This window comes from Salvia hispanica, chromosome 4 (assembly GCF_029641045.1).
Source record: "Salvia hispanica isolate PSC_SH4W2 chromosome 4, Shi_PSC_v1, whole genome shotgun sequence".
Classification (NCBI taxonomy): Eukaryota; Viridiplantae; Streptophyta; class Magnoliopsida; order Lamiales; family Lamiaceae; genus Salvia; species Salvia hispanica.
In genome coordinates this window covers 52,926,814-52,946,657 of record NC_142695.1, presented here as the reverse complement: position 1 = coordinate 52,946,657, position 19,844 = coordinate 52,926,814, and the positions used below count along the sequence as shown (strand labels likewise).

The following is a 19,844-nucleotide window of genomic DNA, read 5'->3' as shown; positions in this document are numbered from 1 at the left end:
ATATATAAAGAGCTCAACCTTGAAGAAGAAGAAAATCCGTGAACAGCCACTTCTATGCTCTCCTAGCTCTAGTTCTAGTTCTCTACTTTAAAATTTTAATCTTCGACTGCTGCGCACTTGGACATGGAGGATTCTGGCCACCGTGGTTCTCATCATCGTCATTGTCATTTTGCTGTGTAACACCGCCTTGCGGAGGCGAAGAAACAATTTTATCTGCTTTCGTTTAGTACCTTGTTGGTTTTAAGTTTCGGAACTCTAGTTTCTTGCTTTGATCTACTCGATTCAGACCTATTTCTAGTTATTATGGAAGTTTATGTTGGTTTTTATTGGATCTCGCTAAGTTGATCTTTATTTCTTGCTTTTTACTTACGTCTTTGTTTATTGTTGGATGTTTGGAGCTGAGATATGTTGGTTTGTTGTTGGAGGTTGGGAATTTGCATATGAAGATGTTTGGATTTGTTAAATCTTGGTGTTTCAGAGTTGGAGTTTCTCATATTTGGTGCTTGATGTCTACGTTATGCATGATTATGGCTATTTACTTTCTGTTTCTGCATCCTTTAGGTCCAGTAGCGTAGATCTGTTAGTTTAGGCTTTAATTTCTCGTTTTAAGTCTCGTTTTAAGTTTAGATTTAAGGTTGCTCTGTTTTCATGGTGTTTAATACCCTGTTTTATCTGCTATTCTCGTTTGATTCCCGAAGAAGATGAAGTTGTTGGTAGTTAGAACCAGATCTGCTTTATGTCAGTACTTTTCTGCATGTACTTTACTTTTTCTGCATATCTGCTAGACCTGTCAGTACGATCTACTTTGTCTCTTTTACTTTTCTGCATGCTTTTCCAGACCCTAGTAGTTTACGGAAATTTGTCTTGCTTTTCGCTTTATGCTTGTCTGTCCAAATTAGGAAAGTCTGCCTAGTTAAGTTTACTCCAGTTGTCTTAGAACTTTAAAATATCTCACTTTCTCTGAGTCATGTATGTTCCGTACGCTTTCGTTTCCTAGGCCCAATAGGTAGAGTAAAGTTCTTCTGATCTATTAGACCAAGTAGGTAGAGTAAAGTTTCGCTTATCTCTCAGACCCAGTAGTTTTAAGTTCTCGACCCACAAAAATTGCGTGGCAGCAGCCAACCCTTTATTTTCCAAAACATCCTCAAATGCAGTTCCGTAACACCTGCTTCCTCGTGGGATCGATCCTTTACTTCCCTGTGCTAAGTTATAGTATAGTGGGTTGAGGTTTTTGAAGGGACAGAGTGCACCCAACGACCCCTTTCTGATAGTTCCACGATCTTCTAGTCTTCGAAGTCTAGTCGAATCATCTGAACCTGTTAGATCGAGTGACACATATCCTGCACTGCACTTCTGGGACCTGTCACCAAACATGGCCTAAAAGTAAAGTGCAGTTCAAACTATCTTATTATTTAACGAGCTAAGGGATATGATATGAATATTACTTCCACAGTTTTGAAAAATAGAAATTCTTTCATTTTTTATTCGTTTATTAAAATTCCACTACTTTTTTTTTTGTGCACTTCAATATCCCTTTTCATTTCTAAATTAGTAATGGGGTGTGACAGGACTAGAGTAGACGTGCGTGCGGTGTGATATGTGTCACTCGATCTAACAGGTCCAGAGGATTCGACTAGACTTCAGAGGCTAGAAGATCATGAAACTATCAGAAAGGGGTCGTTGGGTGCACTCTATTCCTTCAAAAACCTCAACCCACTATACTACAACTTAGCACAGGGAAGTAAATGATTGATCACACGAGGATGAAGGTGTTACGAAACTGCATTTGAGGATGTTTTGGGAAAAGGGGTTGGCTGCTGCCACGCAATTTTGTGGGTCGAGAACTTAAAACTACTGGGTTTGAGAGATAAGAAAAAAAAACTGTACTCTACCTACTGGGTCTAAGAACTGGGAACGTATGGAACATACATGACTTAGGGAAACTGAGATATTTTAAAGTTCTAAAACAGCTGGAGTAAACTTAACTAGACAGACTTTCCTAATTTGGACAAACAAGCATAAAGCGAAAAGTAAAGACAAATTTCCTTAAACTACCAGGGTCTAGAAAAGCATGCAGAAAAGTAAAAAGACAAAGCAGATCGTACTGACAGGTCTAGGGGACAATGCAGAAAAGTAAAGTACATGCTGAAAAGTGCTGACATAAAGCAGATCTGGTTCTAACTACCAACAACTTCATCTTCTTCGGGAATCAAACGAGAATAGCAGATAAAACAGAGTATTAAATACCATGAAAACAGAGCAAACTTCAGATCTAGACTTAAAACGAGAAATTAAAGCCTAAATTAACCAATCTACGCTACTGGACCTAAAGAATGCAGAAACAGAAAGTAAACAACCATAATCATGCACAACGTAAACAGCAAACTCCAAATACGCGAAACTCCAACTCAAATACACCACGTTTCAACAAATCCAGACATCTCCATACGCAAATCCCCAACCTCCAACAATAAACCAACAGATTTCAGCTCCAAACATCCAACAATAAACAATAACGCAAGTTAAAAGCAAGAAATAAAGATCAACTCAGCGAGATCCAACCAAAGCAAACATAAACTTCCATAATAACTAGAAATAGGTCTGAATCCAGTAGATCAAAGCAAGAACTAGAGTTATGAAACTTAAAACCAACAAGTTCTAAACGAAAGCAAGTAAAGATTGTTTCTTCGCCTTCACAAGGCGGTGTTACACAGCAGCAAAATAACAATGATGATGAGAACCACGGTGGCCAGAATCCTCCATATCCAAGTGCGCAGCAGACGAAATGAGAAAATTGAAATGTGGAACTAAAGCATGGAACGAAAGCTAGATCTAGGAAAGTGTAGAAGTGGCTGTCTTGTTCTTCAAGGTTGAGCTCCTTATATATGTGAGGCTCTGATCCCTAGGGTATCCCTCTGGTGATTTTACGCTCTTTCCCTTGAGTAAGACTCTTTAAAATAATCTGCTCTCGCTCCATTCTGCTCCTGTCGCCAACTTTTGATTCTCTCAGGTCCGAACGACGACTTCTGATTTTTGCTTCAATTTCATCTCTTTTGCATCTGTCAGGTCAGGTAACAGCAACTCCTAGGCCCAGCAGATTTACTACGCACCTGAACTCATAAACGCACATTAGCGCCCCAAATGCATAGAATTTCAACCCTAAACCAATGCATAAAATGAGCCTTATTAGAGTGTCGAAGGCTTTTAGCTAATTATAGAAGTTAACCTAACGGTCAATTACACACAGATCATGACTTTCTAGCTAGCAAGTATTTAAATCTCCGAGGAATAGGAATAGAAAATTAATTACTTGATTCTTATTTTAAGAAAACCTATATTTTATAACAAGAGGCACGACGCTAAGACTTTGAGTAAAAATTTGGTGGTCATGACATACAAGTAGCATTTAATTACTATGTGACACGTGGATATAGTAAGATTCTAGATATTTAAACTATATATGGTATTTAGTTTTAGGAATAGAATAAAGTTTTATAATTTGATTCAAATTGTGGAAATACAACCACGGATACTAAGATTTAATGGGATTATTCTACTATTATTTTTATTTTATGGAGTATATACTCAATAACCATAAGATAATTAATTACAATTTTATATTTTTATCTTATTCATTTATATATATAAAATCACAAATAAAACAAAAACAATACTATATAAATTTTTAAAATTTTATGCATTTAGTGCTAGCAAGATTAATTTTAAAAAATTTAATTTTGTCATTGTACAGTTTAATAATAGTGCTAGCAAGATTAATTTAAAAAAAATTAATTTTGTCATTGTACAGTTTAATAATAGTTCTAGCAAGATTAATTTATGATTTAATTTATCATTATATTTTTTATTTGTAAATTTTACAGATATAAATAAAAAAGAAAAAAATTATAAATATAGTATTGTTTTTGTTTTATTTGTGGTTTTATATATATAAATAAAAAAGATAAAATTGTAATTAATTATCTTATGGTTATTTAATATATACTCCATAAAATAAAAATAATAGTAGAATAATCCCATTAAATCTTAGTATCCGTGGTTGTATTTATCAACCATTCCACAATTTGGAAAGTTTTCAAATTATAAAACTTTATTCCATTCCTAAAACTAAATACCATATAAATTTAAATATCTAGAATCCTACTATATCCACATGTCATATAGTAATTAGTGGGACATACTAAGTCATCATGCCACTTGATATGCCATGACCACCAAATTTTTACTCTGACTTATTGTGAGGATATTTTATATAAGTTCCACGAGCCAAGCATCACGGGATCATTGGTAATTAAACTAATCAACATTTTAAAACAGAATGTCCTTGGAGCCTTTTATATTCCAGAAATAAAAAAATAAACGATCGTGGATCAATTACGATGAGATCAATCAAGAGAACAGATTTATTAATTGTTGACTATTAGTATATTATTTAAATTTTAAACTGAACTGAAAAATTGAGGTTAATTATCTGCAATATTTCAAAAAAATATAGGCCATTTAACAAACACTTATATCGTTTCGTTTGAACAATTTTTTTTTTTTTTTTTTAACCTTTTGCCTTAAGAGTTATTTTTGTCAATCTGTATATATTTATTATTTCTCTCTTACTATCCCTCTATCTCTTATTTCTATTTTTTTCTTTCTCATTCATTTAATTAATTTATTTTAAAATTGTGAGTTATACTTTCAAAGAATGGGATGCTAGCCAACAAATATCAATCGTTTTACAACAAGTTCAAAAATTACAAGATTATTGAAACCCTAGCAAAGCAATAAATAGCCCTAAAATTAAAAAAATATTCAATTATGTCTGACTTGCACAAGTCACAACATTCAAACCCTAAATAATAGTTGTAGAGGAGGCGTGTCACAAAGCGGCATATCCGGCGATGGTGGTAGCATCTTCTCGTTGTGGCGATCGCCATCTTTGACGAGGAACACCATCTTCAAACCCCCAAGTTTGATGACGCTCGAAATGGCAGTGCATGTACCAAAACTCCTGCAAAATGAAACATTAGCAAGTTTAGTACTCACTCCGTTCCTAATTACATGTCTTACTTTCTGGTCACTTGGGTTTTAGCAATTTTGAACCAAGGTAAAGCGGAAAAAGAGTGTGGAACATAAGTTTCATTTTTAGAGCATCTCCAATAGCGGCTAGCCGATTCACGTCGCTAGCCGGTCGGCTAGCCGAACCATTGGAATCGGCCAGCGCAATTTCAGCGAGAGAATAGGCGAGCGCTTGCCGCCATTGTGGCGTGCCGATCGGCGAGCGATCGGCCAGCGCTATTTTTTATTTTTTGAAATTTTTTGAAAAACTATATAAACGCGATTTTAGTTTCATTTTCATTTGCACCACTTGTTTTAACGAGTTTTCTCTCTCACTCTAAGTTTCTGTACAAGAGCAACATCGAGCGATGAGTAACGCGGGTGGTAGCAGTGGTGGTAGTGGTGGTAGTGGTGGGGACGCTGAGGAGTACGAAGGCAGATGAACGAGGCTATGGAGGCCTACATGAACCGCGAGATAGAGCGGTACATGCGAAGAGTCGAACAGCAGGCGGTACCTCGCCCTCCACCCGTTGTCCACCACCGAGCAGTGATTGATCAGGATCACGTAGCTGCACATCAGTGGCTATATGACGACTACTTCGCTCCGGACCCGCGGTTTCCTGCAAACATGTTCAAGCGGCATTTTAGAATGCGCAGGGAGTTGTTTATGCGTATCGTTGACGCTTTGGAGCGTCGATATCTGTATTTATACTTCAGGCACGATGCGGCTGGCAGACCCGACCACACCCCTATTCAAAAGTGCACGGAGGCAATCAAGCAGTTGGCCTACGGAGGCGCGGCAGACATGTGGGATGAGTACCTCCACATCGGTGAGTCGACAGTCCTGGAATGTCTGATGTATTTCTGTTAGGGCGTGATTGCAATTTTCCGTGATCAGTACCTTCGAAGCCCTACCCCCCAAGATTGTCAGGATCTGATGCAGATGCACGGGGAGCGGCATGGGTTCCCCGGGATGTTAGGCAGCATAGATTGTATGCACTGAGAGTGGAAGAACTGTCAGACTGCCTGGAAGGGGGCCTACACGACCGGCTACAAGGGAAAGAATCCAACGATGATCCTCGAGGCCGTAGCTGATTACCGGCTGTGGATCTGGAATGCGTATTTTGGGGTAGCCGGGTCGAACAACGACCTCAACGTCCTCAACTCGTCGCCCCTCTTCAACGAGCAGTGTCAGAGCATCGGTCCGGCCGTCTCATTTGTGGCCAACGGCAACCGGCATGATATGAGCTACTACTTGGTGGATGGGATATACCCTAGGTGGCCCGTCTTTGTGAAGACGATCAGGCACGCAAATGATGACAGGAAGGCCTACTTTGCGGAACGGCAGGAGTCGGCACGCAAGGACGTGGAGCGCGTATTTGGTGTGCTCCAGTCTCGATGGGCAGCAATCAAGGGTCCAATGCGTTTGTGAGATGTCGGCTGCATTGCTGATATAATGTACGCATGCATTATCTTGCACAACATGATCGTCGAAGACGAAGGCGTACAACTGACTAATTGGGCCAATGACGATGAAGCCGGTCCAAGCCACGGAATGACCACCGCTAACGTACGACGTGGGGTACCTCACGATGAAGCCGGCCGCCTCCAGGCACGTGCCGACATGCGCCAGTGAATGCTCATATTCAACTCCAAAAGGATATAATTGAAGAGTTGTGGGAACGGAAGACTGCACGACGATAGTTTTTTTCTTTATTATGCAAATTTTTTTTAATGAGTGTACTTTTTTTTTAAATGAAATTAATATGTCTCGTAATTTTAATTCTGTAATTTATCGTAAATTTAATTCCGTAAATTTAGTTGTTTTTGAATTATTTTTATTGCGGCTAGCCTGTGGCTAGCCTATTTGCTTAAAATGATGATGTGGCAGGTGGAATTTTAGTGCTGATGACTTAGCAGAGAGAGAGAGTGGCTAGCCTGTGGCTGGCCTAAAGCCATTGAAGATGCTCTTATACACTCCATATGTTCCATAACTATAGACACTATTTTTATATTTGACCATCTTGTTAAAATAGCCAACTTTTTTCAAAAGAGCTATTTGTCATCCCAAAAATGTTACTCCATTTTTTGGGATAGAGAAAGTATTAGTACTAATTTTCAATGGAATATTAGTAAAGTCAGTTAAAAAATAAAAATGTTGAGTTAAGTTGTATAATAAAAAGTGAAATGAGACAAATAATATTGAACAATTTACCTGGATTGCTAGCCGTTTTTCAGAATGACCATCGTATCCATAAACGGCGGATCAACGAGGTTCAAGTTAGGGCGATCCCGGGCTCCATCAAAGTTCCCGAATCCAGAGCCGAGGACGTAGAAGTTGTAGCCATGTAAATGGATGGGATGATCGATTCCATCCCCGAGAATAGTTCCTTGAAACACGATTTCAACTCTAGCATTATGATCCAACATATACACAGATAATTCGGATGCGACTCATTCCTCTCCAAACTAACTTGTGTATAATTGAAGATTCTTTCCGGACGATATTCTGGGAAATCTGGTGTGAAAACCCCTCTAATCCCTTTGTAGTAAGCTTCTAGAATATTTGTTGCTGAAATATCGACGTCACGTAGCCTGCGATTTCCGGGAGAGAGGGGAACAGCGGCGACGTTGGCGGGGTGTAGTTCTCGACCTACTCGAGCATTCCGGTTGTCGTCGGGACGTAGTCAGCGCCCATGGGATTTATATACTCCCTCCGTCCCACTTAAAATGCAACATTTGGGAATCGGCACGGGATTTTATGTAGTGTTGTTTTGTGGTTAATGAAGAGAGAGTAAAGTAAGAGAGATGAAAAAGTAGAGATAGAGTTATTTCCATTTTAGGAAACGTTTCATTTTTAATGGGACAACCAAAAAAGGAAAATGTTTCATTTTTAATGGGACAGATGGAGTACTTGTTTAAGTTCTTTATTGTCATCAATGTGGGATAGTTATATGTTATTTTTAAGAAGTAGTTTTAATTGTCAACACTCACCCTCAAACCCTTAAAGGTGAATCTTGGAGGGGTTAAACTCTTTTCTGATTGGTTGGACGCAATTTTTTTTTTTCAATCTATTGGACCATTGGTCCAAATTTTAAGCCTAGATATACTGCTGGGTCAGTCATTTTTTTTGTTTCAAACCAGATATACTGTTGGGTCAGTGAAAATTGCCCCATATATAGTTGGTGACCCGCTCTGATACCATCTTAGAAATCCATGGGTTTCATCCTAAAACCAAATGGTAAAGAAAAAGTGGCCCATGGAACCTCCCTGCGGTTCCCATTAAATGACCCATATTTGATCGGTGCGGTTTAAAGAAATTGATTGACTTTGTGAAGAAAAGTGAGTAGAAAAAATTAGAGGAATGTAGGTCCTACTTTTATATTAATAGTTTTATAATAAAATGCGAGTGTGAATGAGTTAGTGGAAAGTGGGGTCGCTACTAAAAATAGTAAATGTGAATGAGATGTTTATTGGGGACCATCCGAATAAGGAAATACAAGATATTTAATGGGGACCGAAGGAAGTATATACTAGTTTCCATTTTCTATTGAGACCGATGCAAAATAGTTATATGATATTTTACAATTTCAATTGCCAACGCTATGAACCAATGCATGGATCGGTGTAAGCATAATAATACCCCACAAGCATAAAAAGAAAAACTTTGTAGCCGAAAGCATTTTTGTTTTCCCTTCTTGGGGTAATTATGCTGCCTCTCTATTTTTTGAAACAACATGTATTATTGAGATTGGAGAAAATGTGATTCATATTTGTAGTTGAATATGGTGTACTCATTCGAATTGTTGGCATTAGTGGGTCCACTAATTACTTCAAACTTATAGAATCGCGCTGCATTAATTTCTCCAAACACAAGACCTAAGAAGCACAGAATGAAAAACTTCATAGGTGAAAACATTTTTTTGTCTACTTTAAAAAGTAGTGTGCCCGGTCTACTAATTTTTTTACATTCTATAAAAGTGGGGCTCACATTCTACTAATTTTTTCAATCAACTTTTTTTATATTTATTAAAAGTCGTGTCCGGTCAAAGAGTGACAATTAATCGGGAACGAAAGGAGTATTTGTTTATAGCGAATCAAGTGAAGTCATGTGATACACTTTGTTTGATGTGATTATAACAATTTGCCAAACACTATGGAGTACAAGATTCTATGACTACGTGTCTATTTGTCTTTTTGGTATGTTTTCTCAAGATTGGAGTTCAGTAATTTTGTAATATTGGTCGTAGTGTTTAGATATTGTTACTTTCTATTAACCAAATATGCATCCTTTTTATTACGTAAAGTAAAGGCTAATTATGGTCCTAAACATATGACATTTTTACGATTTTAGCCCTAGATATTACGTTTTGAATTATTCGGTCCTATACATTTGAAATCGGGCCAAACTCAGTCCAAAATGGATGACACCGTTAAAACTAAACGGTCAACGGCTGTTTAGCCGATTTTGACCCATTTATGAATTTAAAACAAGCCTTCTTCTCTTTCTTATTGAATTTCATACTCGAAGGAAATGTGAGAAACCTATTCTTCGAAGCCTCATTTTCAACGAAGAAGACTCAATGAAGAACATGAAAGCTTTAAACTCCAGTTTTGCAGAATCAAACAAATAGTGGCCTAATCAACTCTAAGCTGCAAACTGAGATTACAGTAATATTGGCAGCGAGGGGGACGACGGCGAGCGAGGCGCTTTTTGATTTGGATGGGTAGGATTTTTCCGTGAAAGAAGAGCTCGTCGTCGGCGGAGGATTCGTGGTCGAAGCTCTCGTGGAAGACGTAGAAGTCGAAATCATGGAGGAGGAGGAGGCGCTGGAGCGAATGTACTGCTCGATCGGAACGACGTCGGAAGAGATCGTGGGAGAGTGAGATGCTTGGGTTGATAGCCGGTCGCTTGGCTAAATTTAATTTAATTATTATTCTTTAAAAACTAAAATTATTAATTAGTTTTTTAAGAATAATAATTTTATTTTTTTTTAAAAAAAATTAAATTAATTTAAATTCATAAATGAGTCAAAATCGGAACGACGCTGTCAAATTCAGTGAAGGACCAAAATCGGCCTGATTTCAAATGCATAGGACCAAATAATTCAAAACGTAATGTCTAGGACCAAAATCGTAAAAATGTCATATGTTTAGGATCGTATTTGACCTTTACTCTATTATGTATATATCACTATTATAAAAGGCACATAGTGTTACATGGTTTTGCGTGTATTAATAAGTGAGCATATCACTAGTCAGAGGCCTCATGTGCCGCACATTCGTCCGCACGAGCCAATCGGCTGAACTCGTGCAGTTGTGCAGCACATGGCTTAGCCATGGGACCGATTTTCGTTAGGCTTCTAGCCTTTAATTTAATTTTTTTAGTTTTTCTAGTTATTTTTGAATTTATATTTTTATTTTTGAAAAAATCAGCTAAATATAATCACCCTTTCTTAAAGCATAATCCCTCCTTCCCGTGTCAAGCTGTTGCCTTTCTTTGGATATACAAGAAGTAAATAGAGAGAATAAAGTAAAAGAAATGTAAACATGATTAATTTTTATTAAAAGAGAAAGTGGTCACTTAAATTGAATGAAACGTCTGGAAAAAGAAATATTCAAATCGATTAACTTAGGCTGAGTATTATCGGTATCCAAAAGTCAAGCAAAGAAGTGAGTTTCAAATCTTTGGAGTAACTGTTAACGCTTAACCAAAAAATCTCTAATGCAAGAATTTATTAAATCAAATTATTTGCAAAAACACAAAACGACTTTGGTCATGGTCATGGACTGCTGAATTTGAGAAGTACATCTATGTTTGGTCAAGAATAGCCATATAGTGAATCAGTGACAGATAGCGTGGATTCTGCTTTAACAGTCGGTGCATCGATGAGATCCAAAGGTTAAGTAGCATTCTAGACTATAATTTCAGAAACAGATTATTACAGATTTACAGTCATACATTATACTATACGTATATTGGAAACATTATTAAGAAAAGGCACTGCTCTTTGTTACAATATGATTGTGTTTCAAAAATATTCCGACATAGGCCAAGACATATGAGTTATAGATATATGAGTTATGTGGGTTATTTGGCTGTTTGATATACGGAGTATAAAATAAGGTCATATTAGGCTATCAAAGTCCATCTCGGTCCACAGAGGTCAGAAACAAATTAGCAGTTCAAAAAGGTGGATTATTTAATATCTCAAAAGAGTGAGATAGCATATCATTATCTTAAAGTCCATCTTAATTAATTATCTTGTGTTAATTTAACATGCATGTCTACCAAATATGCACTCAGTTGATAATTTATATCCATTCACCAAGACATCAATTGGTAGATGAATAACAACGAACTAGGAATGTGAATGTGATACAAACAATTTTCTTTTTCGAACTAGCTAGGTAAAAGTTTAAGGAGTATTGAGCAATTAGTAGTGTCTGTTTTTAGGTTCCAAAATAAAAGCAGTACTGTATAGTTTCTCCATCAGCATTCAGCAACGTGATAAAATTACTCGATTTGGAAACCTGAAAACAAGACCAATCACTGGTTACTTTATAAATCACAGAAACATCATATCCCCTCGAAATCATACACCTCACAACGCTTAGATAAGAGTATTCCTAAATATTAAATGGAGAAAGAAAGATGATTGAATATTTAATTAGAGTGAGAAAAAAGTGATTAATTTACCAAAAATAAAAATATGTCATCTTAATTGGTATAAATTAAAAAGTTTGATTGGGATAAGGTTTGGATATTATTGATGGACTTTTGAGCATGTGGTTGATTTGAGATAAGTAGGAGTTATTGTAGACCTTATATTGTCTATCTTATACTGCTGTGATTGATATTTTTTGTATGTTCTTATAAATTATATTATACGTGTGGGTCCTATATTTTTGAAACAGGCTAGGAGGTCCGGCTTATTATCATGATATTTTATTTGAGTTCCACGAACCAAGCATTATGTATTGTATCTCGATCATTGCAAATTAAACTATTTCCTCCGTTCCTTCCTGAATAAGAGTTATTAATTTCCATTTTGGTCTATCTCCAATTAAGAGTAACACTTCATTTTTACCATAAATGGTAAGTAGGTCCCACATTCCACTAACGCATTTCACTCACATTTTATTATAAAATCAATAAAAAAAATAGATCTCATATTCTACTAACTTTTTCAATCAACTTTTTTTTACATTTCTTAAAACTCGTGTTCGGTCAAAGTGCTACTCATAATGGGGAACTGAGGGAGTATTTAGTAATGATCATAAATTATTGTTTATCAACACATGTAAAATAGTACTTCGTCCATCTATGATTACAAGTTTTTCTTTCTTTTTGCTAGTCCATAAGTTTTAAGAATTCTACTCCTATATAAAAAGTCATAGTTTAAAAATTTGTGAAATACTACTAAAAGTAAAATGAGATTTTTATTCACGCACAATATATATATATATATAGCAAATCCACATTTCAAAATATGAGATTAATGCATGCTTGCCACTTCAATTTAGATATTGTTTAAACATTCAATTCCTCAATAATAATAATTAAGAGGCCAATTGCGCTAGCTCCCTTGGCCCTAACGTGACTTTGCCACCAGGCATGTCACACCGAGGCATATCCGGTGGTGGCGGTAGCATCTTCTCCTCGGGGCGATCCCCGTCCTTAACAATGAACACCATCCTCATTCCCCAAGTCTGATGACGGTCGTAATGGCAGTGCATGTACCATACTCCTACAAAATATAACACTTTAATTACACCCTAAAACTGCAAAATAAATTATTTTTAAGAAAATGTGAAGGATTAAATTTTACCTGGGTTGTTAGCCTTAAATCTCACAACGGTCCATCCGAATCTCGGAACGTTCACCGTATCCATATACGGGGGGTCGACAAGGTTCAAGTTGGGGCGGTCCCGGGCCTCGTTGAAGTTCCCCAATCCACTGCCGAGAAGGTAGACGCTGTAGCCATGTAAATGCATGGGATGGTCCATTCCCTTGCCGAGGATGGTGCCTTGAAGCACGATTTCAACCTCGGCGTTGTAATCCAACATATACACCGCAGTCGCGAAACGCGGATGCGACTCACTCTGCTGCAGCGTCACGTATGTGAAGTTGAAGATTCTCTCCGGACGATCGGGGAAATTGGTTGTGAAAACGCCTCGAATCCCTCTGTAGTAAGCTTCTAGAATGCTCGTGTCGGGCACCATCATCGAGATGTTGTTTATGCTTGCCAGGAACCTGTCGCTGAACAAGCAGGAATCCGCGTTACACGGCCACAGGTTGATGGAGAGGGTGAAGAAGAGCTTCTCTGTGATGTTCATGGGGACGGAGATGGGGTGCTTGTCGTCGGCGAGGCTTCTGAGCTTCGTCTCGAAGTGCATTGACGTGGACGGCCACCCTTCCTGGTAGGAGGGGAACAGCGGGGACGGCAATGGGATGTAGTTTCCGGTGTACTCGAGGATTGCGGTGGACGGGGTGTAGTTGGAGCTCCGGGTGTATATTTTGTAAGCCATGTAGTAATGGGAGGGCTCCTGGTTGGTTTCGAGGAGGAAGTCGATGGTCTGGCCGGGGGAGATGACGATGTGGTTGGTGTTCAGCGGCTTCGTGTAGGCGCCGTCCATGCCCACCACCGTCATGTTGTGGCCGGCGATCTTGAAGAATACCATGAAGTGCATCAATCCACTTACCATCCTGATCAAGTAGGTCTTTCTTGGCTCGACTTTCAATCTGAATGTATCTGCGGGTCAAAAGTCAAACATATTATATTACTACTATATTAGGAAAGAGAGTTCATTTAGTCTCTAAACTTGTCTTACATAACAACTAATGTATAAATTATAATCCACCTTGTTTTGAGCATGGATACAGATCTCCGGGTTGACCATTCATGAGGAAAGCATCAACGGGTGCGGGATCCCGCCCCTCGGCAATAAAATTCGCATAAACTTGTTCTATTTCAGCATTCCACCATAGTCCTGCACGTGAGAATTCATCTCAATTAAAAGACTAGTTTATTAAAGAGAGAGTCGATATGATATATAAACCCTAACCGTACATTTACTATTCATACATTACAAAACAAAAGTTTTCTTGCACCGGAGTCCGTAACATTGACACATACCTAGTAATATAGGAATTTCGGCATGAGGCTTAGGGAAAGGATAACTCTCCGGCGTGGGAGGCAGGACGATGATCGCGCCATATACAGTAGCTCGAGACCAGTCACTGTGAGCGTGCCAAAACAATGTGCCTTCTTCGTCCGAGAGGATCATTCTCTGTCGAAACTTGTTGCCAGGAGTAATGGGACACATTGTCACGAGGTTGGTGCCATCCGCCCACGGGTATCTCGGCATTCTTACTCCATGCCTAAATTACAAACCATAAATTAATTCATTAATTAGGATTTTTTTTTATCATAAATAGTAGCAATTCTATGCATGTTTAAATTTACATACCAATGGATGGTTATATTTTGTTCGGAGAGATTTATAATATCGACTGTGACCAATTCTCCCCTTCTAGCATAGATCGTTGGTCCCGGGAACTGCCCGTTTACCGTTAGCATGCTTTTGTTGGTGCATAGCCTTGTGTGAAATGTTCTTCTCACCTGCAATACACATTATATTAGCTTTTCTAAAATGTAAAAACATACTACAAGAAAAATAAAACCAATTACTTATTAGAGATGTTGAACATACTTCAAACCTATGAACCAACGCTTGGACAGGTGTTATGCCTCCCAATAAAATAATAGCAGAGAAGCACAAAAATAAACAATTCGTAGGAGAAACCATTTCTCCTATTTGTTTTTTATCGGTATGTGTTGTGGAGATTGCGAAAATGTGTGCAGCATTTATAAGTTCCTAGTTTAAACTCTCATTAGTACTCCTACGTGGTAGAGAACGTGGGCCCGCCTAAATATTCTTGGCTCACCCTCAAAAAGACAATCAACAAAATTTATAAGTAACTGAAAATTTGAATTTTATTTGTGACCCCTGGGCATTGACATCGGGCGCCATATTACTGTTTGTTAAATTAAATATTTTTATTTTTATTTTGTTTAATTGATACTCCATTGCAAAAAGTAGTGTGTGAACAGATTCCACGGACTGAAAAGAAAACTCAATTTTTATGATTGACATAGTATATGATACTGTATTAAAAACACCAATTAGCTTATATTATTAAAGTAATTGACCTTATTAAAAATACTCCATAATTTATCAGCTTTATTATAAAAGCAATTGACCTAAATCCATGTTCAACGCCAGATGTGAGCCTCGTAACCCTGAATCTTTTAAAAAACCAAAGAGTATTTTCGAGCATGTGATAATAAAAAAAGCCATGTAACATATTTCTGAGCATGGATGTGCTCTAAATATCTCGCAATCAACGAGAAGGATGTACGTTCTCGGATTATGCCATTTTTCCGAGCACCTATAGCCATTTTGCCGAGCACATAGGTGCTCGGAATAATTCACAGTGTCCGATAAAAATATATGTGCTCAGAAAAACTTAGAATGTCCGATAAAGACATATACGCTCACAAATACTACCTCCGTCCTCCAAATATTGACACACTTTGACCCGACATGGGTTTTAAAAAATGTAATGGAAAGTGAGTTGAAAATGTTGGTGGGATGTGGGTCCTACTTTTAAAGTACTCCCTCCGTCCCGGCTAAGATGACACATTGCTTAGTCGGCACGGGATTTTAGGAGTTATTGGTTAAAGTGTTTAATTGGAGAGAGAAAAGGTGGATGCAAGTATTAAAGTAGAGAGATAAAGAAAGATGGATATTTTAATAGGAGTGAGAAAAAGTGGTTGAGTGTATTAATTGGAGAGAGAAAGTTACTAAAAAGAAAATGTGTCATCTTAGTTGGGACAAACTAAAAAGGAAAACGTGTCATCTTAAGCGGGACGGGGAGAGTATTAGTTTTATAATAAAATACGAGTAGGAATGAGTTAGTGGAATATGAGGTTCACTACAAAAAATGGTAAAAAGTGAAGTGTGTCAAACTTTCAGGGACGGATCGAAATGGTAAACTGTGTCAAACTTTCAGGGACGGGATAGTACTCTTAATTTTCAATAAAAACATATGTGCTCAGGCAAAGGTCTCACAATTTCTCCATAATACGTTGCTAGAACTTTGGTCGTGGTTGAAAAATGCATGCTAAATACACGATCTTTCCATTGTTTCAGACTATTCTTTTCGTGCTCAAAAAATGCTCAGCATTTTGGTTTTTTACTCAAAAAGTTCTTGGAAAATATTGAAACTACTTGTACTCTGTAAGTCCGTTCCATGTGTAGTGTTTAACACTACATTATCTGCATTATTCTTTCCACTTTAATTATTATATTATTTTTTATAAAATTAGTGAGCGTCTCGCTTATAATTTGACGGAGGGAATAGTGGAGTACTATAATTTTTTTTGTATGAAATTGATTCATAATTATGTACTCCCTTCGTTTATTTCGTTTATCTGTAGTAGATGCATTTCTTTTCGGCACGGGATTTAAAAAAAATTGGTTTAAATGAGTTAAGTATAAAGATAATAAAGTAGAAAGGAAAAAGATGGAGAGATAAAGAGAGAATAAAGTAATACAGAGTAAAACACTTTTCGCTAAAAAAAAGGAAATGACTCAGTTACAGTGAGACAACCCACAAAAGAATACGACTCAGCTACGTAGGATTGAGTCTACAAAGGGACGGTGTGAGTGCTAATTTAAATTTAGCATTTGGATTATATATTGGTTATTTTTATCATATTAATTCTCTAAAAAAAAGTAGATTTGATTTAGACGTGACTCTGCCTGAAGATACAAGTGGTAAAAGCTTCATGCATCACAGTAGAATATGTTGTTGTCGTCTTTCCCGCAACCGGTAGGAGTAACTATTCCAAAAGGATATAAACGTGCATCTATATAAATTGACGTGTGACATATGCGAACGATATCAATTGCCAGATAAAAATCTGACATTTAATTGATGGAGTAGTAAAATTAGAATGCACGAGCAAAGACAAAGAAAAAAATAGGTTTCCACCTACTACTCAAAAACAGGTTTCCACCTACTCACTTACTCACTTACTCACCTACTACACAAAACCCTAACTTGGTTAATTACATGATTCATGCTGCATATATATGTGACCGTTAAACAAATAGTACTCCCTCGTTTTATTCAAAATGTCCACATTCTCGAGTACTCGAGATTTTAGGAAGAGTTGTTAGAGTGTCTACAAAAGGTGGAACAGCCATGCCACAGCCACAAAAACTTGTCGAGCCACACCACCGCCACAAATCACATTATTTTATCAATTGTTGGTATATTTTAATTGGACTAAAATAAAATTAATTGGATAAAATAATTAGAAATAAAAAAACATAATTCATTAACAAAAAAATGAAATAATTAAGAAAATAAAAAAATTGCCAAAAATCACCGCCGCGGCGCCTCCGCCTCGCCACCGCCGGGTATACGGTGCGTCCACCACTGCCGCGGCGCTTGTGTGCCTTTCATTAGGGCGCCGCGGCCATCTACCATGGTTACAATTGAGTGGAGTAAGTAGAAAGAAAAAAAGTAGGTGAATACATTTAAATAAGGAGAGAAGAGAGAGAAAGATCTATTTTCAAATATATAAATTGGACATCTTGAGCAAGACAAACTAAAAATGAAAGGTGAACATCTTGTATGGAATGGAGGGAGTACTGCCTTCCTCGTAAGGTAGATGAGACACTTTCTTTTTAATTTTTCCCATAAAATGTTATTTCTCCGTCCCACTGAAGATGACCAATTTTTCTTTTGGTTTATCCCAACTAAAATAACCTATTACTAAAAATGAAAACATTTTTATCTCTACTTTATTCGCTCTCTCATACTTTAATCTTTCCACTTCACGCATAAAATAAAATAGTATAAATTCCGTGTCGCCCAAGGAATATTGGGTCGTCTTCCTTGGGACGGTGGGAATACTACATTTTCTTTTTTAAAAAATTTCTTTCATATTAAAATATAAAATTAAAGCTTTTGTAATTATCTCTAAATTCATGTTTATTGGATGTTTATTGTAAATCTGAAAATAAATGGAGAATAAGAAAGATGAATAAGAAATTAAATAAATAATACTAGTACTAGAAAATAGAAGAAAATGGGAAAAGAGAGAGAAGTGATGAGAGAGAAATATTAAGTATAAGGACTATAATATCTCTCAAAATTAAAATAGTGAAAAACAACAGAAAAGTCTGAAAATAGGAGTACAAAAATACCACAAATGTAATTATGTTAAGGTGCATAATTACAAATACAAATGGTGTAGTACTATATTTTTGCCTTTTCTTTTTCTTCTCTCTTTTTGGGTAGTTGTATCTTCCTCTTTCGAAAAACAAAAATCGGTATGTGTGGTTGAAATTGGATAAAATTGATTGATAATTACAGAATCCACTTTTTGGGTAGTTGTATCTCCCTAATTCGGTATGTATGGTTGTAATTTCGATTTGTTGACATCGATGTAAAGAACTTGACTCCACTATTTATTTCTTACGCAAAAGTCACTGATCGAATGGACTTCTTTTTACAGATTTGTGTACTTTTAAAATTTTTAACAAAGCAGTACTTCCTCCGTCCCATTGAAGATAACTCATTTTCCTTTTTAGTTTGTTCCAACTAAGATGACTCATTACTTAAAATGGAAACACATTTATCTCTACTTTATTCTATTTCTCTTACTTTACTCTTTCCCCTCAACACACAAACTAAAGTTGCATAAAATCCCATGCCGCCCAAGAAAGAGATCATCTTGCTTGGGATGGAGGAAGTACTAACTTTTTGTTATAACTTCCTTTAAAAAAAAACTTTTTATTAAAACCAGCATTTATCGAGCATAATCTACAAGCACGCGATGCGCTTGCCGTTTATCGAGCACTCTGTTCTCCCAAACCTATTTTACTTAAGTATTTTATTCACTTAATTCATTTTATTCAATTTTCTCTAATTTCATGCCCCTAAGAAAAATCTCTACGGAGGAGCATAACATGAAAAAACAACTCAAAAGAGGAAAAGCATTGGAATGATGATAATTCTAGTGTTAAAATCACAATGATTAGAAAGTTACATGGTACTACTTGATAATAATTTGGAATAGAATAAAATGGATTAAAAATTAAAGTGGTTGTCAATCTTGCATTATAAAAATATATTGATAATTTTGATGTGGACATCTTAATGCTATACATTGAGGAAGTAATATTTGCAACAATTTATAAACAAATAGTTCCAAGTTATTTTTATAATATGGATACTTAGTAGAAGTCAATTATTACGCAATTATTACGCACAACATAAGACATAACTATTTAAATCATAATTAGTCCTTTATTTTCTGATCCAACCCCACGATTATCAATATCTAGATCCGTCATTGCTCACTCACGCCTTCGACCAACCACTGCCCCGTGCCATCGGCCCCATATCACCTTTGTTCACTATCACGTTACCTTGCGTCTCGCTCTCTTTGGCAACTAGTCATTTTGTTTTCCGAATCATCGGCGTGGCTCTCGCGCCTCCCTTTCCGCCTTATCCAAAACCGTCCTACCACCACTAAACAGGCGCCTCCTGCAACCTGTTCTTGTTGGGCAGAATCAGAATGAGCTCTAATTTTATTGTTATTATTATTGTTAATATCAACAATGTGCCTCAGACATCTCTTTCGAAAATCTTTGTTTCTATATTTGGTTATGATGCATAGTAAATTTGGACG

General features: G+C 36.9%; 1 protein-coding gene across 1 annotated transcript; it reads right to left on the bottom strand.

Moving 5' to 3' along the window:
• Positions 1-12,491: 12,491 nt before the first annotated feature.
• Positions 12,492-14,934, bottom strand: LOC125192103 (laccase-14-like). Its single transcript, XM_048089558.2, has 6 exons — positions 14,785-14,934; positions 14,542-14,693; positions 14,208-14,452; positions 13,933-14,061; positions 12,900-13,823; positions 12,492-12,818 (listed from the first exon to the last, which is right to left on the bottom strand). Exons 1-6 carry the CDS (start codon positions 14,878-14,880, stop codon positions 12,631-12,633), a joined length of 1,734 nt encoding a protein of 577 aa, XP_047945515.2. The 5' UTR covers positions 14,881-14,934; the 3' UTR covers positions 12,492-12,630.
• Positions 14,935-19,844: the final 4,910 nt, after the last annotated feature.